This window comes from Sebastes umbrosus, chromosome 4 (assembly GCF_015220745.1).
Source record: "Sebastes umbrosus isolate fSebUmb1 chromosome 4, fSebUmb1.pri, whole genome shotgun sequence".
In the NCBI taxonomy this organism is placed as follows: Eukaryota; Metazoa; Chordata; class Actinopteri; order Perciformes; family Sebastidae; genus Sebastes; species Sebastes umbrosus.
In genome coordinates, this window is record NC_051272.1 from 30,847,456 (window position 1) to 30,874,184 (window position 26,729).

Below are 26,729 nucleotides of genomic sequence, written 5' to 3' on the forward strand. Positions count from 1 at the left end.
ATGTCCCTAGTTCAAACACACATACATACACACACACACACACACACACGCACACACAGACTAGCCAGGGCATGCCATATTGTGGGGAGGTGCTACCCAGCTGGTGAGATTGGAGCTGAACTCTATGGGGCCATCTTCTTCTCCCTGCTGGTTTCCACCATACTTGGTTGGATCTCCCCGCCCACCTCTCTCTGTCTCTCTCTCTTTCTCTCTTGTCATATGTGGGCGTTCAAATATTGTTATATGATGAGATTATGTTAATGGCAAAAAAAATGTTATATGTCATAGGCAGCTCAAGATCAGTCTGGAAGACGGAGATGAGATGTCTTTTGTGGTGCACACAATGGGGAAAGCTCCTCGGGCATTCTTTTAATCCATCCTCTCTCCAGCCTTTGAATCCTCAGCCAGGAGCCGCAGTAGCGCAGTAGCACAAATAGCAGAGAGATCCTCCGTCTTTCCTCCCTCATCTTGTATATTTGTGCTCCCTCTTGTCCATCTCCAGCTCTGTCCATCTCCGTCCCAGCGTCCCAGCAGCACAGCAGCACAGCAGCACAGCAGCACAGCTTGCCCCCTCCTTTGTTTGCATTTCAGCAACGGCCAACTAAAATATTGATGAACCCCATCTGACCCCTCAACGCTGTGTCAGCAGCGTCTTTTAATGTTCCTTTCGGAGAGGCACCGCGCTCGGCTGCTTATTGACTAGTGCTCATGTTGGACAGACTTCACATGATGCAGACATGTGCTGTGTGTGTGGCGCCAGCTGTTTCCCACCCTCTCTGTAGTAGGTTGGGAACCAGAGATAAAACCGTGATGTTGACCTTATTTCCTGCAGAGACTGACCTTTTAATCCCCCTACATGGATAGACAGAGATCATACACTGATCTGAGCTAGTGACTGATTTGCCACAGACAACAAAACCCTCCACAGCAATGCTCTTACTGCCACAGAAAAAGAAGCACAGGGACTTCTATAAGTTCAGAAAACAGCACAGGCCGCATGCCTGATTGTCTCTGAGTGGTCCGTATTGTTTCCCCTCCCACTCCTTCCTTTTTGTACATCTCATCTCACCCTGTCCGACCCCTTCAGTACCCAGAGGACATTTTTGTCTTTAAGCTCTCCAGCGTGCCCTATAACCTGTTTCCCCGAAGCACAGGAGGAGATTTAAGAATGTGTTGGGTTGCTTACGAGGCGCCACACGAACACAGCTCACCCACAGGGCTTTGGGGGTTCCACAGCAAAGAAAGATCAGACCACCATATATTCTTGTTCCTCCACAGACGTAAATAGTTTCTATGTTGTGCCAGCGGCATCCGCAGGTTATGGAAACTTGAGCTCTGAGTGGCATCGCTTCCGCTGCGGTTGCCATTTTTTTCCATATGACTTGGACTCTGAGTGATAACTGCATCCTCTTTATCTCGTCTCTCTTTCACTTCTTCCAGCACATAAAAGCCTGCTTCCTTTTCCTCTCCTGGCCCTTGGGGTCAGTAACCTAAGCCGACTGTACTACAGCAGAAGAACCACTGATGTGTGCAATAGCAGTAGCAATAACAGTGACAATTACAGTAATTTCTTCCCATTTTTCACCCCTATTTTTAAAAGCGGATGGATTTGCTAATCGTGAGATCTCACCTTATGTAAAAGCAGAGACACTCTTGCTCATTGAATGTGTTGTTCCTTGCGGCAGAAGGCAAAAACTGTTAACGTGATTGACACCTTCGATTGCAAGAAGTTTCCAGTCTCTCAGAGGGTTTTTGCAGCATCAAGCCATTTTGTTTACATAAAAAGTCAGTAAAGATGTTTCCTGATATCAATGTCAGTCATGATTAAACAATTGCATTCCTAATAACATATAAAATCATCAAACTGAAAGTAAAGGACCGTGTTCCACTATTATGCATCACATAAGACCAACAACTCAACAACTAAAGTACAGTAATAGCCTTAATTACAACTTGCTCTAAGTTATTTATTTAGACAACAGTCACAGTTCATATGAACATAATATGATTCTGCTCAGTCAATAAATGATGCTATTAGGGCTGTCAAAGTTAACTCGATAATAACGGGTTGCCACAAATTTGTTTTAATGCCATATTCTTTAACCCATTAACGCAACTTTTGGCTCAGTTTTAAAGCTAGAGTGAAGATACTGGTAATATATGAAACTAGAAAACTGAAGGAATGCATTAGTACCAACCATGTCATACTAGCTTGTCGCGGAGGTGAAGGAGGCTAAATTTGAGCAAGAAAGAACTGACATGGCCATTTTCAAAGGGGTCCCTTGACCTCTGACCTCAAGATATGTGAATGTAAATGGGTTCTATGGGTACCCACGAGTCTCCCCTTTACAGACATGCCCACTTTATGATAATCACATGCAGTTTTGGGCAAGTCATAGTCAAGTCAGCACACTGACACACTGACAGCTGTTGTTGCCTGTTGGGCTGCAGTTTGCCGTGTCATAATTTGAGAATATTTTATTTTTTATGATAAATGCAGTACCTGTGAGGGTTTCTGAACAATATTTTTCATTGTTTGATGTTGTTAATGATTTCCAATAATAAATGTATACATACATTTGCATAAAGCAAGCATATTTGTCCACTCCCATGTTGATAAGAGTATTAAATACTTGACAAATCTCCCTTTAAGGTACATTTTGAACAGATACAAAATGTGCGATTAATTTTCGATTAATCGTAATTAAAGGGATTATTTGTAACTTTCAGAAATGCTTATTAACAACGACACCTGTGGCCGTTAAGTCAACGAAAGTCAGCGTCGGCCTCGCGCTTGTGCTCGCTCTACATAGACATGAACGAGCATTGCCCAAAACAGCGAGGCGTCAGCTAAAACCACAATATCACTCTATATTTCACCTGCTTGGCAGTAATGTTAGCTGACCAGACGAAGGTCTCTCCATGAATCACTGCTGATCCTAGTGTTGGCTTTTCCTGCTTCAGCCTCCGGGGCTGAAGCAGGAAAAGTAACGTTATCGTCTCTGACCGGGAGCCGGTGTCTCCCTCCGGGTGCAGAATGGAGACACCGGCACCCGGTCGGAGACGATACTCGCTATGGAGCCCCGTCACTTCACAAGAAACAGGATACTTCTGTTGGTCTGGAGGAGCTGCAGCATTTATTTCTGCACAAACGTCCACTGACCATTCACTACATATTCTCAGAGCTAAACTAACTCTTCTGAGTGAAGGCAGCGGAGCAGAGACTCCGGCCCTGAAGACCAAAGCTATGGTCTCTCCCGCGTACTACAACTGCCGCCAACAGTGTTTTGCAAAACGGGCTTCACTAGATAGAACCAAGAGGTAATGGTGCATCCATGTAGTTTGTGTTGGAGTCTGATGTTACATGTGCACAGGGAGTCTGAACAGCGTAGCCACACGCGAGCGCACATATGCAATGCAAGCGCGCATGGGAAACCGACCTGGTAGATTTATACGCTTAAAAAGTTACAAACAGTCCCTTTAAATATTTGAATTGTTTGACAGCCCTAATTATTACATGAGACCAACAGCTCAACAACATAAGTACAGTAATAGCCTTTACAGTTCATATCATCACAATATGATTCTGCTAAAAGTCAATAATGGTAATACTGAATTATTGACTCACATGCAAGTTCAGATGTTATAAATACTGGTTATTTTTGCCCTCATATATGGTTGAGATTATTTATCAGTACGAATGCATCAGCCTTTGTATCTGGTGTGTCAAACTGCTACCATTCTACAATATCTGAAAAATCTGTAAATCTAGCAGCGGAGAAATTCAGCATAGTTTTCAAAGAGACCCCCCCAGTCACGTTTAATTAACTCGGAGCCAGTAAATCGATCACCAAAGCCCTGAGTTCAGTGGCTCGCTCCACACGATCCCGGTGAACTGGAAAAGATTCATATTGCTGACGTTCCATCTTTATCACACAGTTACGACTCTCTTAAATATTACATAAAGCTTAGGACACTGTTGGACTTCGCTTTCCCACTCCTTTGATCAACATTATCAAAACACAGTGTCACCCCTGATTTATCTGCCGGGGCTATTCTGGGCTTCACGCGTCGTACTGCAGACATCACGGGCATTTCACCCCCTCTGTACCAGCCCTTATTGAACTGGACTTTACTGCACTGTGATAGTACGTTGCATTTCAATGACGAGAGACACTTTCTGATCTAAATGCTAATGTAGTATCCTGTAGTCAGAGTATACTCACTTTACTTGTAAAACCCCTGCCTGTCTCTCCTGTCCAACCGCATCTCCCACAGCTCTGACGGACGTGCCTGCAGGAATTAAGTCTAGATTGAGGCTTGGCTGCAGGACTGGCTGCTGGGGCTTTGGGGCTTTACGTGTATTTAATTTTATATGTGTGTGTGGGCGCCCTGAGTGCACCTGTGTCTGTCTGTAGGTTTATGGATGTTAGAACTGCTGCTTTTTCACTCAAATCCCGACAAGAGCCCGCAAACATGCGGCTCTCAGCTGTTGGTCTCACAATGTCACTGTCACGGGTTTTCCCCCTCGTGAGAAGGCGAACAAACAAACACAAAAGTGTTTATGTAAGTGCGGGAAATATGTGTGATGGGAACAGTGTTAAGTCAGTCGACACCGACTTGACAGTCCCAGATGTGTGTTTGTGTGTTTAGAGCGTGTGACTTTAAGAAACAGTGCCTGATCCGTTCCAGCTTTAGTGCCATTATCTGGAGTCCTCGCATGCTATCCACTATTGGATCTTCAAGGGAGCGTGATGTCATAAATTCCTAATTAACACCCTTTCCAGACACCTTTATTGACTTTTTGGTTGCAAATCACCCAAGAATGACTGAAGAATGGCGGAACTGTCTGGCCGGCCTCGTCTCTGAGGGTAATATTCCGAGCGTCATAAAAGGGCAAGATGGAGCCATAAATATCAAAGCAGATTGACATCTGATTTTAATTTGATTAGGGAGACGAGGCGGACGTCACAATGAATAGCTTGTTGGAACAATCTCTACATAAGTGCGTGTTCTTTGACCAGAAGTCAATTGCAAACATGCCCTCATCTTTTTGGTCGTTTAGTTTGTAATTGTATGCAGTATATGGTGCATAGGACACGTCATGGGGTCTGTAGTGTCTGTTTGCATCCACAGCAACACACTCGACCAAACTTCCAGAGGATCTAAGGGCCACTGACACTGACATATTGTGTGGGAGGAAATCCTTTGTAGATGTAATCCTCTCCTTATGCCCAGGCCTTGATCATACATTCACACCAGGATCATGTGCTGTTGCATGTCATCTACTGCATGTCTGCAGGTCTGGTACGGTTTCAGATTGACTGGTCAAAGGTATGCAGCACTAATACCTTGTGTAATATGAGCAAAGACATAGCAATTATCTAGACAATCTTTGTTACACATCTCAAAAAAGCAGCAGTCGCCCTTCTTGAATGCTCTCATGACTGCACTGCTGACGTCACCGGTTACATTCCTCCACAATTACACCCTCACGCTGTCATTTCAAAAACAATCCATCAATTTTCTTAAAGTCTCTCCAATTGACATTTTAACGGAGCCACTGTTTTATTTTTGGGACGCTGTCATGCGAGAGATGACCTTGTGACTGTGGCTGTGATTGTCATGATTCAATTCCAGTCAGTAAATCAGAGACATTCATTGGCAGGGTATCAAAGACATTAAAAAAGTTACTGACGTTCTTCCCCATGAAAGACATGATTCTCTTCATTAATTTGGCTAAAAATAGTGGGTCTTAATTTTAATTTATCCAAGAGGCATCTCGGAAGATGATTGAATGAAAACAACTTTAAGCTTGATTGAATTTTTCTTCTGCTAAAAACAAACATATGAAGTCACGGACACTGATTGAGCCACCAAAAAACACCACGAGATTCGAAGCAGATTTCATCAACAGGGAGGTCAATATGTTGCAGATTTCTGATTCATATTAGCCAATTGTTAAAAACTAATTCAGTGTCATTTACTTTAAATCAGCTCCGCCTTCAAGCTTTACACATTTACACAAGCAAAGCACTCCTTCATCTCATAAACCTCATTATCTCAGCTGTGTTGAAGGCAACCATGGTCTTTCATCCAGTGACATTTTTGGGAAAATGAGTTTCATAGACGAGTAGGGCTGCATTTAATGATTTCACGAAAGATAAATCTATCAATTACGCTTTGATTAATAGTCTAATTAGTCATGCAGTATGTAAAATGTTAAACAAGAATGACAAAAGATAGTAGTAAGACTCTTGTTAAGTGTTGAAAGTGACAAAAACAAACAGAAAAAATTAATTTATTTTAGAATGTATAAAATCCGAGAAAAGCCAGCATCGAGGAATAAAATCTAGCAAAACAAACTTCCAGAAGTAATGACCAAAAGGGTTCAAAAAGACACACACACACACGGTCTCAACAGACACTGTCATAAATTATGATATGTTATCAAAAAAACATTCTCTCAAGCAAACTCAGCTTTCACACAAACAAACTGCTCTGTCACTTTTTTTTGCAGCCCTCACAGATAAAGTGCACCAAGAATTCACTTTATCAAAAGTAGATTTCGGCTCGTAATAGAAAGAACTATATAACATGAGTGGGTTTCATTTTTTTTTTTTTAGCTTTGCCCATTTATTTTCTGTCCTTCTATCGTCTGCTGCTGTGCTGAACCGTCCTCTGGCTGTGACTGATGGTGTGTAGATGGTGTTTGGAGATTTACTATGTGGTCATAGTGTTTTCTTAAAAGGAACGAGTTATTGTTAATATGCTGGGTATTAAACTGCAGTGGATTACTGTAAACTAGATTTTGATGGAGATGAAGAATTCCAGCTGCGGCTTGTAGTCTAACAGAGGTAAACTGGTATAATCGTATATTAAAATCATATATTGGATGCTGTGTTTATGATGGAGGACGTCCATTAGAATTTTATAGAGTACGGTCTAAGACCTGCTCTATATATAACAGAAGACAACGTTGATTTATTTGTCACGTAACTTCCGTACTTATGTTAAGCCACTTCCAGAGTTAGATTAACTCTCTTCCTGAACCCAACTAAGTCGTTTTTTTTGCCTAAACCTAACTAAGTTGTTTCCTGTAAAGACGGAAGTTTAATTTGAAAAAGTCTGGAGCGGAAATTGACACGTGTGTCACTTGTTCCTGGACATTCGTAGGAAAACGCACAAAAAATTAGGAATAACTTTTCGTAAAATATCATACGAACCGTTGTATGAGGATATGTTGACTTGTTATGAGGAGTACTACTCTGAAAACAGTTATAAACTGTCATCTCTGAGAAGTGGAATTTAAATAACGTGGGTGTTTACTGGTCAGGGAGGGTCAAATAGAAGCCTCTAATTGAGTTGCATTATGGAAAATGTAGGACCCAGTATTTTTGGAGCTTCACCCATTCTAGGAATTAAAAGTCAGGATTCGTTTTAATCCATCTCTTGCAAGTCCTCATCTTTATGAAAGTGTGATACTGGAATACCTCTCCAACACTCCTCTGACAGTGTCCAGCTTTGGTTAGTGCATCGCCAGCAGTAACAGCCAACTGGCAGGCACTTTTCTGTTTTTGGAGAACAGGACAACAGACCCATTATGCCACTGTACAATCACAACAGTCCATTTAATATTACAATATTACCTTTACATGCACACTTTTATTCCACTATTATACTGATATAATAGACTGTTTAGATTCCGTTATTCTGAATTAGGCCTTATTTCGAATGGAGCATTTCACGATTAAGACATATGAGATATGATGATATCTTTCTCAATTGGGGTTTTTCCGTCAGTTTGCGACACGCGGCCAGCTCTGTGCGTTGTACACAAACCAACTAGCCGACAGTTCGCAGAGATGCATGCTCAAAAAAAAAAATTTCCACATTTCTGGTCGGAAGGAAGAAACACATCTACTTTTAAACATCATGAAAGGCTTAGATATCAACAGGTTTTTGAAAATGTGCAAATATCGCGATGTCGACCTTTTCAAGAAGGCGGTTGAAGGACTGAAAGAGGGAGGCTGTGTTCGCACAGTCCATGGCTGTTTAAAGATACAGCGTTGGAGGCGGGCTCCCATTTATTCTTATGAGAGCTGCTCAGTGGCGCATGATGCCAAAATAGCTTGATTGCAGAGTGCTAAAGTACCCGGATCATCCGGCGATCTTCCGCATCCATTGGGCCCATAGAGCAGGTGCAGTAGCGTTCCTTTAACTCCGTCTCCCAGCTCTCACTCCAGCCTCAGTCTGGGTCTCATTCACATTAACGAAGGAAAATAACTCTGGATTCGGTTATTAGTGCATTTTACAACTTTTAGGCCCTAAATGATGATTTAAATGAGTGCTATTCAAGTGTTTGTACTGGGAAGTTGATTCACCTCAAAAAAATTATTATCCGCCGAGTTACAGACGTCTCTTTCCCAATGTAAGTCTATGGGGAAAAGTATTTTTGGGCCCAATGGCATCACATGACGAACACAGAGGTTGTAGTACCACCGTTTGGCCACTACGGAAATTTGCTTCAAAGCCCTGGGCTCTTCCTGGGGGATTAGCCCAGTCAAACAAGTCTGCCACTAATCGGGAGTATGTAAACAGGAATATTAGTGAAATATTCACGTTCATTAGCCATATAAACAGCTTAGTAGTAATATTGTGTTTTTCAGATGTTTAGTGCATGTAAACATGATAAATGACAATGATAAAGGTACATAACAAAAAACACCTAAAATCCACCGTTGAGTAGCTACAACAGAAAGTATGCTACTGTATGATATGTGCTGATAAAGACATGAAATAGATATAAGGCAAAAATATGTCAGAAGTTACTATAAATTAATAATTAAAAGAAATAAAAGAAAAACTAGATTACTGTGAAGTCACTGCCAGCTGCTTTCTAATGTACAGTATAGGGCTGCTGTAGGAAGGCTTGAATGAATTGGATAATGTAAGTAAACACGGTGCTCTGGGAAATATACTGTATGAATTTGATGTTACTTAATTTGTTCAGCACATTTTCCACTATAACATAATTCTTGTCTCACACGCACTGAACCAGCAAGTTATGGAGTTTCTTCATCAAGTGAAGCGTCTTCATTTAGTTTGTATAAAAACTTCTTCTTTATATCCCTGATGAATAATGCAAATAACACAGTGACACAACTATTACGGCTACTGGTTACTGATGGTGAGTAAAATTACAGTTTTAATCTAATCCTGATGAATTATAGAATGCATTTCCCTCTACCATCATAACAGAGAAATATAATCATCTATAAAACATTTAAGGTTCAGTTATTATTTGCAGACACAATAAAATAGAATTAGTTAAATTTGAGAGATAAAATATAAAATAAAGAAACAATGTGAAGACGCAGGAGAGACTCTTTCTTATATTTCAAGAGGATATTGGAGTCATTCAGCTCTAGTTTAAATCTATGCTCCTAATGAAGGTTTTCATTGCACATGTCTTTTATTATCTAATTTGACAGAAGCAAACTTTTAGTCAATTCCTCTTTACCCCCTACTGTTTGTAGGCTGGAATATGTTTGTAATCTAGACCTCATGCTACGCTGTTCTTGCATAATGCTGCCCACCATACAAAGATAACGAATCAAACCCATATACTGTATTTCTTTAGTATATAAGTATACTAATACTGTAATTATTTTATTACTAACCTAAATTTCTTCTTTAATGGAGACATTGGTTGAGATGAGCTCCTGACACCACTCACGTGTCATTATTTGTTCACAGTGGCACCGGGACTGTGAAGTGTTTGCTTCCCATTATCTTTAGTGAAGCATTGTCTGAAGAGTTTCTGGGAGAGTCCCTGTTGGTTCCCTCTGAGCTCTAATCTCTTCGATCCTGTCTGTCTTTGCACCATACATATGTCGAAGGAGCTGCCAGATCTACTCAGCGTCATAGAGAGTGTTTGAATACAATCTCATCACACTCACTCCTAGCCCGGGCTCCCTGCTCCGTCGTGCTCCGCATATATTTCATCTTCCCTCTCAGCTCCTCTGTGTCATCCTGCGGACGTCCATTCCTCCCGAGTCTCGCTCAGCGTCTTTCTCTCCCGCTTTACCCCCTCAACCTAATGCGGAAGCGCAGAGCCCCGTTGCTCCGAGTCGATGGATGGATCTGTGCGTGAAGGGAACGGACTCAGATGTGTCCTTCAGGCTACTTGAGGAATCAGTAACATGCCCACTAAGAGCCCCACTGAGCTCTGATAAATGTGTGTAACTCTCAGAGAGAGCAGCGCTGACGTAAATTGTATTGAATTTGGAGTTAAGGGGCCTGAAACTCACCGGATGGAAAGCGCCTGGATTCAGAGAGTCTTTGCAGCTTTTTCACATTTATTCAAAAGGGGCTGATGGGAAGCCTTGTCGCTGGCAACTCGCGAACAGCTATTTTCATCATGTGACGTCTACCTTTGGCAGCGTTATAACTGATTTGCCTTGATGATTTGGAGTTGCTACCTTTTGCAGATAATAGATCTGTCTGCGGAGCTGCAAAATGTGTGATTAAATACACTTTGTGGAGGCTAAAGCAAATGATCTGTTAGAATAATGATGTCAGATCAAAGTCGGCCAACTTCAATGTGTGAGATTCGGAACATCCTGTAATCTTTCGGTTAATTAAAGCTTCCCAGAGTCGCATAGGAAACTCAAAACATGTATGGTCAAGATGGAAAATGGGCACAGCTTTTGTTAGTTCCCTGAAAATGTGGAAATAATATGTGATTTTCTCTTGACGGCAGCAATAATATACTAAATGTGAGAGTTCTTGCAGGATATATATATGTAACTATTTGCATTTCTTCTTCATAACTAAAACATGTCAGTGTTGGTAACACTTAGTTTCCGTCTCTTTATAACAAAAATATGATAGAACTTGTACCAGAAGTGATAATTTTTTTTCAGTTTGTTACAAAAGTTTGACATTTTGGGAAATATGCTTGGTGGCTTTCACATGGAGAGTATAGATGAATAGATTGATAGCACTTTCATGTCTATATGGTTAATATAAGGCTAAAGCCAGCAGATGGTTAGCTTAGCTTAGCATAAAGACTGGAAACATGGAGAAACTGCAAGCCTGTCTGAAGGAGACAAAATCCATCTACGTGCACTAATTAGCTTGTTCATTTGTTTAATCCCTAGAAAAAAACAAAGCGTAAAAACAAAACATTGTGGTCTTACAGGAGTTATGTGCCGGAATATTTTTGACTGGGAACTGGTGCTGGATGTTGGATTTTGTTTTGCTGGGCAAAATTCAGAGGAGCGACTTGTAGAATGAGAATAGCTGATGCCCATTAAAGGTCAGTCCACCTTAAGTGAGCCTGGGCCGAAGTTGTTGCTAACTTCAAGGCTAAACCCCTTCACCTTAATCAGAAGCCAGGCGATAAATAAATTGGACTTACACAGCGCCCTTTCAAAAAATCCCAAGGACGCTTTACAAAGACGGCACTCAAAATCATAATAATAATAATAAAACAGAGGAAAAAACTGTAGCTAAGTAATAAAAGAGTGATGGGTAGGAAGAGTTAGCTGAGGTCATCGGCCTTGAGGAACAGGTGGTGCTTGAGGTGGTTTTTGAAAGTGTCCATGGATGAAGCCTTTCTGATTTCAGAGAGTTCCAGAGGGCGGGGGCCACGACGCTGAAGGCTCTGTCGCCGAAAGTTCACAGCCTGGTGTGGGGGGTGGAGAGCAGACTAGTGTCGGAGGATCGTAGCTTCTGGGATGCAGTATAAGCGTGGAGAAGGTTGGTTAGCTACTGGGGAGCAAGAAGGAGGAGTTTAGAGTTGATGCGGGACTTGATTGGAAGCCATTGAAGGTGGATGAGTGTAGGTGTGATGTGCTGCCAGGGCCTAGTGCAGGTGAGAAACCTGGCAACTGAGTTCTGAACATACTGGAGCCTGTCCAGGGCTTTGCTGGGTACCCCGGAGAGGACTCCATTACAGTAGTCCAGACGGGGAGGTAATGAAGGCGTGGATGAGGGTCTCTGCCATGGAGTCAGAGAGTGATGGCCGGAGTCTGGAAATATTTTTGAGGTGGTAGAAGGCAGATTTTGTGACGGATTTGATGTGTGACTGAAATGAAAGGGTGGAGTTCAGGATGACGCCTGCGGACCTCGGAGGACGGGCAGATGGAGCTGCCATCCACGTCTAGGATGAGATCTCCAACCTTCCGGAGCAGTGCCTTAGGGGCCACAACAGTTAGCTCTGTTTTGCTGCTGTTGAGTTTCAGAAAGTTAGATGACATCCATGTTTTTATTTCATGCAGGCAGTTGACTATGGACTTGGGGGGAGGCGAGTAGATAATGAATACAGTTGTATGGTGATTACAGTCTTATACTGTCTAATACAGTCTTATACAGTATTTATAACACGGCTGTGTTGAATACTCGATTCTGATTGGTCAGTCACAGTGTTCTGCGGTCTGTAATTTCTGTATAACAGACCGTTGCTATGTATAGCAGACCGTTGCTATGGACGCAGTTCAGATATCGGACTCTGGCGGACCGTTTTTGTGTCAAAATATTTATTTCTTCAGTAAGTAGCCGTATAATAAGCGGGATAATGTACAGCTAGCGGGTCATTGTTGTGAAAGAATCCCCGACAGGAGCGATGCTGCTCTCTCATCGCCCTGAAGGGGATTCTTTCACAACAATGACCGGCTAGCTGTACATTATCCCTTACTTAACATACAGACATGAGAATGGAATCAACATTTCCTTTAAATTGATTTTGCAGGACCCAGGTTTAAATATTTTTTAATATAACCCTTTAATGCAAATTTGTTTTAACGTCACTAATTTCTTTAACGAAATCAATCTTTCGGAGGTTGTAGCGGGCTCAGTTTTAAAGCTAGAGTGATGATACTGACATCATACCAAAAAAAAGGAATCCATTGGTACCAACCATGTCATACTAGCTTGTTGCAAAGGAGGTTAAATAACGCTTCAAACTTGCGCTAAATTTCATCGAGGAAAAACTGGCATGGCCATTTTCAAAGGGGTCCCTTGACCTCTGACCTCAAGATATGTGAATGAAAATGGGTTCTATGGGTACCCACGAGTCTCCCCTTTACAGACATGCCCACTTTATGATGATCACATGCAGTTTAGGGCAAGTCATAGTCAAGTCAGCACACTGACACACTGACAGCTGTTGGGCTGCAGTTTGCCATGTTATGATTTGAGCATATTTTTTATGCTAAATGCAGTACCTGTGAGGGTTTCTGAACAATATATCTCATTGTTTTGTGTGGTAAATTAATTTCCAATAACAAATATATACATGCATTTGCATAAAGCAAGCATTTTTGCCCACTGCCATGTTGATATGAGTATTAAATACTTGACAAATCTCCCCTTAAGGTACATTTTGAACAGATAAAAAGTGTGATTAATTTGCGATTAATCACGATTAACTATGGACAATCATGCGATTGATCGCGATTAAATATTTTAATCAATTGACAGCCCTAGTTTAAATATTTTGTCATTTTAAACCATCATACTTTGAAATGTGCTGTTAAATTGCAAACCCTTACCAACTGCTGAAGCGGAAACCTGTTCTGACATAATTTCTGTGCGTTACAACACACACTCCCTCAAGGCTGTTTTTTACTCTACAGTGGTGAAACACAAGAGGGTTGGATTAGCTTGTCTACTGTATGTCGATTGGGTATTACTGGATTTACCTTTAAGACCATTCAGTTGAAACTCTCTCTCCATCTGTCTGGAGGCTGAGCCATCACCGGCACTCAGCAGACAGAAGACCATTACCAGGGCAGGACAATGTGCAGTCTAGTGGTAGACCTGATTTAGCTTGACAGTCCTGGAGACAAAAGTTCATTCTGGGAGTCAATAAGGGCATTTATTTTGTTATTCCAATTGTTTCTGTCACCTGAGGATAACATTAAGCTGCGGTGAGCACACACAGATAGACACAACATGAATACGGCAGTAATTATCCTGTTTTATTAATAATTTGCCACCCTCACAGTCGCTACGTTATAAGGGTCCTTAAGCAGTTTGCCTTTGTTCTCTGATGATATGCACATGTAGATGCCTGGGGAGCTAGGTCAAAAGTAATGTCAGCTTGGCTTGTGAATCACCCTTCTGTCAGAGTTAACTATGGTTTATTTATGGCAACATTAACATTGATCAATGAAATTACTAGGGCTGTCAAAGTTAACACAATAATAACGCATTAACTTAAATTAATTTTAACGCCACCCATTTATTGATTTCTTTAGGTTTTTAGGTTGTATCCATTGGTACCAACCATGTCATACTAACTTATCGCGAAGGAGGCTAAATAACGCTCCAAACTTGCGCAAAATCATGGCCATATTCAAAGGGGTCCCTTGACCTCTGACCTCAAGATATGTGAATGAAAATGGGTTCTATGGATACCCACATAACGGTAACCCATGTTATGATTCGAGCATATTATTTTATGCTAAATGTAGTACCTGTGAGGGTGTTTATTTCCAATAATAAATATAAACATACATTTGCATAAAGCAAGCATATTTGTCCACTCCCATGTTGATATATACTTGACAAATCTCCCTTTAAGTTACATGTTGAACAGATAAAAAAAAAAAAGTGTGATTAATTTGCGATTAACTGTGGATAATCATGTATTAAAAAAATGACAGATTTAAACAGTGTGTGAAATCGCAGGTGCCGATGTCATCTGCAGACTGACAGTGAAATCTCGCTGCATGTAAAAGAGCCTGCCAACAATTTCCATCCTCCCCCCACTCCAACCCTGCTACTCCACACACAACCCCTACTCATCTACAATTACCTTGACACTTCATTTTATTTTTGTTTTGTTTGTTTGTTTGTTTGATATTCTTAAACTCATCTCTGGCCTCTCAATTCCCCTGACAGCAAGGATGAAATTGCTGAACATGTATAGTCAAAGCAAACACAGTGATGGGCTTATTAAAGATACAGGGGGGGTGGAGGAGAGGAGGAGCTCGGTTCTGGCTGCAGCTGCTGCATTGGCTGTCTGCTCGGCAGCGGGGAGGGGCTGAGGGAGGGAGAGCGAGAGAGAGAGAGAGAGAGAGAGGGAGAGAGTTGGGGGAGGAAGAGGAGGAGGGCAGCGCTCTTGTAGGGAGATAGGGAATGCCCGTTAGTTGCGTCTGCCGATAATAGCACATCAGCCAGAGCGCTGCTATTGGCAGAGCAGAGCGCAGGCAGTGCGGAGGACTGAGCTGCTGAGCACAGAATGGTACACTAGAGAAGACAGGCACACTCAGAAAGAGGACAGAGTGAAGGAAGAGAGAGTGCATCAGAGCACGCTGAGAAGAGGAGGAGAAGAGAAGGGGCAGAGGCAGTGGAGAGAGGACGGGGGAGAAAAGTTACCAGGTCAGCAAGATAACGTGGAAGTGGAGCAGCTGAGACTCACTGGGGTCTCTCTCCTGCTGGAGCAGCCCGGCAGCAATAAGCAGCACAGGAGGAGAGTGATATTACATAGAAGGGATAGAGGGAGTGCTGTAACTTCATCCCGGAAAGACAGTCCTGTCAAAAGGCGAGGGGTAATGCTTTCTTCTGCACAGCCACTTCAGGACTATCACAGCAAGACAGCAGACAGAAGACACTTCAGCCTGGCATAGGTGCCCTGAAATGTGCAGTTCTACTCACGTCTGCACTGGAGACTTTCTTTCCCAACTGTGCGCTCTGAGGTGGATGTAGTGTTTCTGTGAGGCTTTTTATGTTTTTGTTTTTTGCTTCAGAGTGTGAAGCACTGGACACTTGGGAGGGCGATTTGTTCTGTCCTGTCATCCCTGAGACTATGGTAGACTGTGCGTCAGGGAGCCCTTCATCAGCAGCTGCAGCCCTAGAGCATGGAGAAGTCCAGCAGTGAGGAGTCAGCCATTCACCGTAGCCCCTCAGTAGATAGCCGCGACTCCGATTTTGCCCAAGCCTCCACGTCTGGCCGTCCGTTTGGCGGCCGCGGCTTCACTGCCGGCGCATTCTACGGCTCCACGGGGCCACGCAAAAACGCACAGCAGGGGCAGGCTGGAGCAGCAGCAGCAGCAGCTGACGCCACCGCCAGCGCAGCAGACAAGACTAACAACAAGTACAGCTCCCCCAAAGGCAGCAAATACGTAGTCTTTTACCTGGATCTATCATTTGTGTTCCTTTTAGAATTCAAGAAGTGCAACATGGCAAGAGGCTGCCTCTGCTGCTTGAAGTATATGATGTTCATCTTCAACCTCATCTTCTGGGTAAGTGGCTCATCACTTTGCTAATGTTTTTCACATCACACTTCATATTGATCTACTGTCATTGATGTAGTTTAAAAGTGTAGATATGGCTTAAGAGGTGACGCTGAGTAAATGTGGCTCTTGTAACTCTAGCACTGACCATTAGCCATATCTGTGTTCACAAATGTGAAGCTCTCAGTGTGTGATAAGTTTTTTAAAATGTTAATCAGGAAACACGATGTGCAAAGTGACGGTTGTCAGGTGCAATCATGTGGTTTTATGACATGAGGCTGCGTGCGCCTGTTCCTCCTCGTGCACGTTGCTATTCCTGGATATAATGACAGAGTCAGTGGCACTGCACCAGGTCTTCTTTTGTATGTCACTGGTGGGTTCATTAGGGTCATTCATTCAGATGGTTATATGATTTACAGTGATCATGGGAGTTGGAATGCTTCTTTTGGCATGCAAGTGAAAGAGTATACGCCTCTACAGTTACATTACAGTCACATTGATGAGCAACATAATATGCACCAAGGGGATTGGAGTCAAAATGGTCAGCCAAAGCTTTTGGGTGATTCTGGAGATGATCTGATATTTGTGCTCCCATTTTATTATTCTCTCTTTCAATGAAAGGTCTTTGCTGTTGGGGAAAGCTGTGACTAATAATGGAGAAAATTAAAGATAAAGTCCAGAATTGCTGCACTGGGACATGCGGCCCAATCGGTGTAATTTCAAATTGTTGTAATTATCCATATTTGTAGTAATACCCTGTAATAAAACAAAAGGATAATAATGTGATAGCGCTCTCTGTGCCAAATTTACTCACAAATAGATTTAACCCTGAGAAACCTGGCCGGCGTGTGGCAGCAGGCTCGGCTGTGTACCCATGCATGGGCATTTGTCGTAAAAGTGGGCATCCCTTGAATGTTTACAGAATGGATTAGAGAGCTTATAGGTTATGAGGCCAAGTCTTTTGTGTGGATGCAGCGAAGCGTGAAGCGTAAAAACACCCCAACACTGGGGACTTCACCAACCCCGGCCCACCATGTCACTGGGTTGTGAGCCCCTGCTAACTGGGGCACATTTGGAGGCAACAGAGTGGGCATTAGCTTGAGCCCAGCTGTGATCAGGCCAGCATTGAAAACACACACACGTACACATGCGCCACACAAACCGAGGTCCATCCCTTTGTCCGCTCCATATACTAAGACGAACTAGTGGCCTTGCTCTGTGGCCTGTAGATGTAGATGTCTCTGTTGCCCGGGGGCAGCGTCTCCATACCGTTCTCCAACCATCACCCAGTCCACTGAGGCAAGGGGACGAGAGCGATTGGCAAAGACAAATGGCTCAGGGCCTCTCCGGCGTGCCTTGCCTTGATCCAATGTTTGTTTAAGGGAATGAAAGGGTCAGAAAAGATTAGCTTATGTTGGATTCATCAATGTAGACTTACCTTGATGTGAGCGAGCCTTTGAACCCATTCAGTATGTCTACAGTCCCAGTACTGTAAGTGCTCAGGCCTTGACATCAATTCTGTTTTAGATAGGGAGGGAAAATTTGAGCAATTTTCTAAATCGATTGCCAGCAACATAAATGATCGATTGGCGGTTGATAGTCATTACAACGGTTTTCTGTTGCTGAAAGCTTCATTTAAACAGATGAAATGGGCTTTTTTATAGCACAGCGTCCGTAAATAAGGTATTTGAATCAAAAGCTAAATAAGCAGAAGTAAATAATTAAAATTTGGGCTGTCAAAGGTAACGCAACAATAACGTGTTAATGCAAATTTGTTTTAACGCCACTAATTTCTTTAACACATTAACGCAACTTGCGATTTTTAGGTTGTAGCGAGCTCAGTTTTAAACCTAGAGTGAAGATATTGGCATCATATGAAACTAGAAAAATAACAAAATAACGCTCCAAACCTAAGCTAAATTTTGGTGAGGAAAAACTGGCATGGCCATTTTCAAATGGGGTCCCTTGAAGTCTGACCTCAAGATATTTGAATGAAAATGGGTTCTATGGGTACCATGAGTCTCCCCTTTACAGACATGAATGCATAAAGCAGCATATTTGCCCACTCCCATGTTGATAAGAGTAATAAATACTTGACAAATCTCCCTTTAAGGTACATTTTGAACAGATAAAAAAATTGCGATTTATTAAATTTTTTATTAAATTTGCGATTAAATGTGATTAACTATGGACAATCCTGCAAATAAATGTGATTAAATATTTTAATCGATTGACAACCCTAATTTAAATCATAAATTGACTTACATAAAATGATGTCATAAGAATTCCTGCACCTGTTCCTTTTACACCTGTTGTTAATTCATGGAAATTCAAATGATTAAACATGATAAACTGGCGCAATTTAAAGGTTGTTCAGGAAGACACAGATTAGACGAGACGAAACATGCACAGCGCTTAAAGCCCGACCCATTCCTGTATTCACAAAAAGGCCTTTAACCTACAAATGAAAAAAATGTGCTCACTAAATGAGCTGAAGTGAGACCTGATCCAATACTTTTCTGTCAAATAGAAATCCATGTGCTATGGTGTCCCTGGTTCTGATCTGTAACAAAATACACCTGTACAGACAGAACCCACCTCCTGGAACAAAGAAATTCCTTCAGCTTCATAAGCAGTGATATATTCTTCATGCATCGAATTCAGAATGGTGATTAAATCATCAATCGATGAATCGCGACTGCTCATCATTATTCTTTCTTTGAGCTACAAGTGAAATATGATAGATCAAGGCCCTATTAGACTCTACATTAACAGAGGGACACCATCAGTCACCTGTATGTCAGTTCTGGCCTGCTTGGCTCGTTTTAATCGCTCAGAAGCGACCTCGGTGCACCGTTATAGGTCGACCTTTGGCAGAGGTCGTAAGGTCGTTATTATTCGCTATCTTCTTGAGGGGCAGTCGCGGGGGATTTGTGTGAAGGCGTTTGCTTCCTAGCTTCTTTCCCGGCTCAATTTGTGCTTAACCCTTTTCAGTGGCAAAAACCCCGCCACTAATAACTAGCTGCTGCACACCACTAATAGGGAGGTGGAAAAGAGGCTTTGGATTTCAAGGCTGGTGGCCTCCAATTCATGTGGAGCCTTGCTTGTTGGCCTCCATGGAAATGCATTACAACCCTCCTGAAAGTGTGCAGAAGAAGCTCTCCCTTTAGTGTCTCTCTCTGTAAATCACGAGTGTGTTTGTGTGTGTTGGTGCGTGGGGGCATAGGGACCTTAAGTGGCTATGGACTTTCCCCAGCGCAGCGCATCCCCTGCTGTGAAATAATTGAATTTTTACTCTGGTAATGTTCACTTAATGAACACCCACCATGCATTTTTCCCTTCTATTCCCGCTGATTGATACTCTTGTTTTCCTCCCACCACTAGATCCTTTTAATGACAGTTTAATCAGAGTCCCATGGGAAGAGAGCGGGGTGATGTGGAGGGGATGTTAGGATGCAGCATGTGGCTGGTGGGTTTTTGTCCATCAGCATGTGACAGCGCGAGGCTCGTCGGCGGCGGCAGCTGGGCCGACTGGCGTTCTGTATTCTGGGGCGGCAGTTGAAGGTTGGCAGAGCTGGGAATAAAGGGTTGGCTCGTCAGCGAGGGGTCGGGATGGGGTGCCTGAGCTCTCTGGGATACGGGGAGGGAGGGCGAGAGGCATGTTGTATCCTGACACCCCTGGGACTGCGCTGCTCTACCTCCTGACACTCCAGGAATCACAAGGTTACCGCAGCTGGTAGGGAGGTTTGCCTCTGAAGCTCTGACATCTCATCCCAGGACTGAACGGGGGGTGAATGATGCGCCGCAGTAACCCGACACCAGGTGCAGCAGGGGTCTCTCCTTTCCCCACTGCGCGCACGATTGCGCTTGCACGCAAACACACAGCCATTCTTGAAAGTACGCTCACCACCCCGAAACACCACCCGCTGCACGGGGGCTTACAGTGGTAACTTGAAGCACAAGGTAAACAGCGGCAGGCACTCCAGGCATCTCCATAGATGCGCTCATCTTCTGGCACCCCCCAGCAGTTGTTCATGACCATCTGGCTCCTCTTTCTTATAAGGGATTAGATGAGTCTGAGCTGTAGGGGGAGTTTCGGGCAGATTATTGAGTAGTGCGGTTGGGATTGAGAGCACAACTCCTTAGGACCGCTCTACGCTAAAGCCAACAATCATCAAAGCAAATGGCCTTTGTTGTGTGACAATGTGTTGTTTAGCTTGGGGGGGAGGAGGGGGGGGGGGGGGGGGGGTCTGTTGCATACTTGCCAACCTTGAGACCTCAAAAATAAGGAGGATTTTGAAATGAAAGTGGAAGTGGAAATTTGAGTTTCAGAGACTTTGTTTCCTGCTTTCTGGTGACTTTCAAAGAATAAAAATAGAAAAATAATAAGTACACTGCTACAGCATTTTTAATATTAAATACTAGTTCTATTTTAAACTCTCAGGAATGAATACAGAATAATTCGCCCCTCTGGCGTGAACTTGTGTGAATCTCTGGCATAAACTAATATTCATCTGTTTTTATTTGTTCATTCATTCATTTTTTTGCCCCTGCATAAGTATTTCTTTCTCCTAGTACTCTCCATTTCTCTCTCCATCTCTCACTCACTGTAGGTCCTTTCAGAGACAACCCGACAATGGCACAACTGCGCTCTGAAACACATTTCCGATAGCTTGCGCCGTGCCACAACGGCTTTTTTGCTGCGTCACGCAAAGACCAACTTCTGGCACTGCGCGTTGTGATGTGCGACGAGCGCAGCTCAAACCGAGTTGTGTCGCGAGCAGCTGTCTTCCGCGAGTAAACGACATTAGGTTTTAGCTGTATTGTAGTCCGGGTGGAAACAGTAGGGCTTATACACGCTGTTCACTGCCAGAAACCGCTTGAGATGACGAAAAGTAAAAAAAAAGATGTGAAAATTTATCATAAATCGAGAGAAATACGAGAGAATCGTGACACCTGGAGGAAACCCAGAGAGGGTAATGAGAAACAGGAGTCTCCTGGGAAAATCGGGGGGGTTGGCAAGTATGGTCTGCTGTGCTCCCACACACACACACACACAGTGACTGTTTGACCAGCCTGATAGGGTGATTGATGTTAAGTCCTCTTGGTGTCAGCCTTGTGAGCATATTGGTGTTCTTGCTGGGAGCAAGGGTTTCAGCCTCTTACTCTGCATTGTGTCCCCTGTTGCTCGCAGCCTCCTCTGTTAATCTCTTCCATTCAAGATTCAATTTACTGTCCACTGCTGCACTTATTTATCTTGTCCAGTGATAATGAACACCTTTGAATTGTAAAAAGATTTTTTTTTTAAAGGCCTGAGACACAACACATGGATTTCTGCCATATCACAAGCAACATCACACACAAGCGCACTTCCTTTGTTAGAAATAGGTTGCACTGTAGCTAAATGGGCCCGTCCCAGCTTTTGCCATCATCGTGCCATATCAAAAGCCTCATTTGATATTCATATTTAAAAGAAAAGTGTCAGCTCAGCAGCCTTGTCCTACAAGCACATGAGGGGTGGTAGTATCAAAGCTGCTCCTTTGTTAGAGCAGAGGAAACCAAATGTGTTTAGCATTCATGAATTCCTGCGCTTACTTGGGGGGATTGCTGCGGGATTTATAAACCATTTGGTCCAAGGCAACAGAAGATTAGTTTCCCCATCGATTTAATCACTGTATTTGACATTTAAGGTTTCAAATGCCCCCGCGCTCTGATGCTACAAAGACCGGAGCTATTGACAGACTCAAGGTGGCTCGTAAGAAGTGCATGTGTGAACATCTGCGTCTGGTTTGAGCGAAATCCCATAAAGCATTTCGCACAAGCTGTCCTTTTTCCCCTGGGATTTTTCGATCCGAGGTGCCGAAGCAATTTGCCTGTTTTTAGTTCTCCATAACCGCACATGAAAAAGTTCAGTCATCTTTTATGGCTCAAGAGAGCGTGTATTGTAACAAACTTTGCTTTTTTTTTTTTTTTTTTTTTTCCTTCTCCTTTTTCACAAGAGGCACAGCTGAACTCCATCAGTCACTGCCAGGTGAAACAAGGATTGGGCCGCAGGAAAATAGATGAGGGTTTGAAAGCGCTCTGCAAGATGATGAAACAAGCTGTATATGCTGTGCTGTCACATGCATTTAATTCCGTCAATCCACCGTGAGAGGCTGGCTGTTGAATTGGATTTCAGTTATAAATGGCAGGAGGGAGCGTCAACCTGAGCCAGTATGTCCACCTAAATTTCACGCCTCCATCTTTGACAGGATAGACAGTCGGCGGATTGAATCAATGGTCAATACCAGCAGTCACAGATTATACGTCTTCAGAATCATCCATATCAAGCGTTTATACTATATAATATGCTCAAATTTCATTATCGCCACACTGTCTAGTCTGAGAGCGGGACTTTTAATTTTTCTGCTTTACATAGAGAACATTGCTAATATATGTATATGCATTTTAATCATTCGAAGATTTGTAATTACCATCCCCTACAGATTGCCGGGCCTTGATTCCGATTGGCTGACCTGCTCGGTAAATATCACCATATGCCTGCCTCTGTCCGACTCATCGTCTGGGGAGATCACTCTAATTTACACGTCTCTCTGGCTGCTTCGATTTCCCAGCCGTGTTGTGCGGCGCCGCTGAGCTCATTAGCTCATGTTGCAGATCAACTGGGATACGGAGCCGCTGTGTTTCACTCTAAGGGGTGGAGGTAATAGAGCATGAGAATCGGAGGTGCGCAAGTAGGTAGGTGGTGCTTTTGCGAGGGAATTAAGTCTCCTCCACCCCATCACTCATTGCTCTTTGAAGGAGCTTGGCTTCAGACTTGACGAGTTGTTGCTTGGTTTTGTAAAAAGGGCAATTATGACACACGCGAGAAGCTGAAAACTGCAACGAGTTAATAATTCATAAAGGCGACGAATAAATAAGCCTTCCTCGCAAAACATGCAGTACAAGTGTAAAGTTATTACTGGTCATATAAATCCCCCATCAAGTTTGCATTAAGTTAGCATTAAGCAATAGGGCTGCAGGTGCAGTTTTAGCCCAGTTGCTACTGTGTCAGCTACAGTATGTGGCACTGACATGTAGTGACAGGTGAACAACCTGAGAACAGATGAAATAACAGTAGCTGACACATAGGAATTACAGTAGGAAACCTCAGTGTTTGGTACATGCCATTCATTCTTTCTTCCCTCCGTTAATCTCACCACAGACGTGTCCCTCTCATTAGACTCAGAAGGTGCAGATAAAGCATAGGAATGCCTGTATCTGTCATATCTATTATTACCAGATGAGAAAACACACGTTCACAGTGACCAAATCTGTTGCCATCAGGGTTTTTTAGTTGGTAAAATATCTCATCAGGAATGGCTATACAGTACATCTTTTCTTTGCTCCAGCACGTGAAACACAGAGATCCTGCCTTTTCTAAATATAGGCTGGAGTTCAGAGACGGTAAAAAAGGAGGGTCGTTAGTTCTGCATACATAAGCAGGATCTTTTGTAATGACTATGTGCCATATCGTGCACCTGAGGCAATAGAGAAGGCAGCATTGGTGTTGTGTGGTCAATAAAATATGTTCATATTGCTGAACTGAAATGCAGAAAATAACCTCATAGGTCATGTATATGGAATATTGATTATCCATACTTTGTGGTATATTTTGCACCGGTGCAGTGCCTGCTCGGGGCGCACGGCTATTTGGAACACGTGCCGATTGCTTGATGCCGGTATCTTCTCTTTAACTTTAAAACTGAGCCCACTATTATCTAAAAATCTCCAGTTGCGTTAATGCGTTAAATGCAGCAAAAGTGAACTGCAGTCAATGAGTCGCGACCTGTAAAGGCCCGCTGTGGACCACACGCTCGACTCAAGCTTCAGTTATACTTTCCGCAAGGGCGGTCGCACGGACATGAGCTGACGTGGAATTGTGACGAGGAAAGGTTTACATCTTTAATACTCCGTTTCTCCTCGCAGCAAACTGACATTCTCGAAGCTTTTCAAAGTTCTCCATTTTCTCCGTCCATCCTCATCCGCGTAGATAGAAAACTTCGGATGTTCATGTGCACCTGCCACAAGAACCCCCACGTAGGGCCGTGTCTGGTGGTGTGACGTCACTTTGGCCGTGCGGACCATCGCGGATGTGGCAAGGATAAATCACGCTTGTCCAAATTGCACCAACTGCGACACTGCACGTCCTTGGGTCCCCAGCAATGCACCCTCCAAATGTGGAGTAGATAGGATGAGCAGTTCTCAAGATATGCGAAGGACACACACACGCATACACATACTGTACACACACATACCGACATACACAGTTAGATATGTGGAAACAGCCCACGCAATGAGGCATCCACTCAGAGGCTATTGGGAAAAATGTCCACAAAAACAAGCTTTTCTGTTCAGCTTCACAGCTGAGGGGGATTTCACATTTTCTAAGGGAATTCAATTTGGTGCAAAAAGATTTTTTATTATAAAGTAAACAACTGTACAAAAATACAGTAGTCTGGCTAAATCCATGTTAGAAAATGACTGCGATCGTTGTAGCTTTTCATCTGCCTTTGAACATTGCACACATCATGTCGTGACACTTTGTAGCGCCTGTGGACTTGTAGGGATTTGGTATAGCTGCGAGCCAATAAAACAGACACACTGTGCTCTGTGATTGGGTCGGCTCAAGCTTTTGAAGTGCTTGTTGCAATCTCTGCCTGTGAGTGACAAATAACTCTGAATGTACGCTATACCTCCATACTGCTTTGTTAGTCTTTTCAAAAACGTTTTATTCAATATCAGTGCAGCAAAACATATTGGAATCGCAGATGAAAAGTGTGTCAGTGCTGCTCGCGTCCCGGCGCTGCAGACGTGAGTGACTACAAACCGCTATTTCTTCCTCACCTTCTCTTTTCACCCCCACGAAGACCAATCAATGCTAATCTGCACCTTAGCAGTGAATTAATGTAGAATGTTGGAACAGCTCGCTAGTTCAACTACTCAGCATTTTTTCTGACACCTAAAGGCAAATTACAGTGAAATCAATGTTTCCCAGCCAGTATCCACCTCCGGCTCTGCTGAGGAGGCTTAGAGAATATCATTTCCTTGGTCTTCTGAGAGCTAAAGAAATTCCTTTTAGATTGCCCTGCTCATGTTTAATTAACAGTATATGGGGATGTGTGTATGAACTATAACTGCGGATCCACAAGCTGTGTACATACTACGTTTTAAATTGGTTCTGATTGCCGCGTGGAAAAAAGGCTGTTTCCGTCTTCTAAAGCTGCAGTGAAGTCCATCAGAAGAGTGTCCCGGCTCCTTAAGTTCTCTAGAGGTTATCAGCTGTAGGCTGAGGATGCATCAATGACTGACTTTAAGACCTATTTCCCCAGGGCCACTACCTATATTGATTCAATTCTTTCCCACCGTAAACCCACTCAAAACAACCCACGGAGCATCCTCGAGAGCTGGATTCCACTCATCTATCTCCTTCCACTTTCTAAACAACATTTAGAGACCCTGGGCAACCGCACCACAATACGTTGAAAAATATAAGCAGCAGATTGACTTTGAATCTGCGTATTTTACAAGTGTCATCTTGAATTTGGGTCAGGGACTGAGGCATTCACTGCTTGAATGGTAATGAGCCCAGGACACATCTCCAGCAGGGCTCCAATATGCAATGAGCCACACAGCCGTCTGCGTTGTTAGCCGTGACAAATGAGAGACAGATTTATGCCTTTAACATTAGAGCATATATTGATTTATTTAGCCGAAGCGCCGCAAATTACTGCCGCGCTATAACTCAGCCATAAAATGCAACATATTGAGGCTTTCTGGATGGAAACACATCAGCACATACGCTGACTAGATGATCGTCTGCGAATGCCTGGCATGTTTTTATCGCTATTTTTTTTTAATGGGGCAATTTCGCACACTCGTTGCAATATGCTGTACATTTCAGACCATCAGCCAGTGTGTTAGACTGTTTGTTGTGATTTGAAATGGAGGCCTATCTTGTTTTCCAGAGCGAAACCCAGATCTTCATCAGAGCAGGTTGTTGCAGTGCTCTCGTTATGTCTGATCCAATTTGAGGTTGACTCTTATTTGATGTGCGCGAGGTGTGCTCACAACCCGGCTCTGATATTCTCCCTGAAGAGGAAACTGCAGTAACTAGTCGAGATCCTTCACTGCCACGATAGCAGGATAACTGACAGACTGTTTAAACCTAGTAGGGATTATTGCTGTTCCTCCTGCATGACGATTTCTCCCCTTCCTTATCACAGCCCAGTTTTAAACTGTCCCCCTGACTTTGCCCGAGTCCTATCACACGACTAAAAGCAAATGGTTCCGCTTGTTTATTTTACACCAATTTGCAGTTACCAGCCGTTTAGCCAGACATGAAAGAGCATTTGCTTTGTGCGTCTGTTCTGTTTCCGAAGATATCAGGGTTTTTGTGTGTTAGAACAATACTGTTGTAAATCTGAAGCGGTCTGCTTGCCC

At 43.1% G+C, this 26,729-nt stretch overlaps 1 protein-coding gene across 4 annotated transcripts in view; it reads left to right on the forward strand.

Moving 5' to 3' along the window:
• tspan9a (tetraspanin 9a) overlaps positions 1 to 26,729 on the forward strand; it is a 209,456-nt gene that overhangs the window by 109,951 nt on the left and 72,776 nt on the right. For 3 of the 4 annotated variants that reach the window (XM_037768610.1, XM_037768613.1, XM_037768611.1), the window contains one exon: positions 16,177 to 16,256. In XM_037768610.1, coding sequence (XP_037624538.1) covers positions 16,194 to 16,256 — 63 coding nt within the window. In that variant the 5' untranslated portion in view covers positions 16,177 to 16,193. Of the gene's footprint in view, positions 1 to 15,099; positions 16,257 to 26,729 lie in introns of those variants that run through there. The other variant, XM_037768609.1, reaches the window with a different exon arrangement.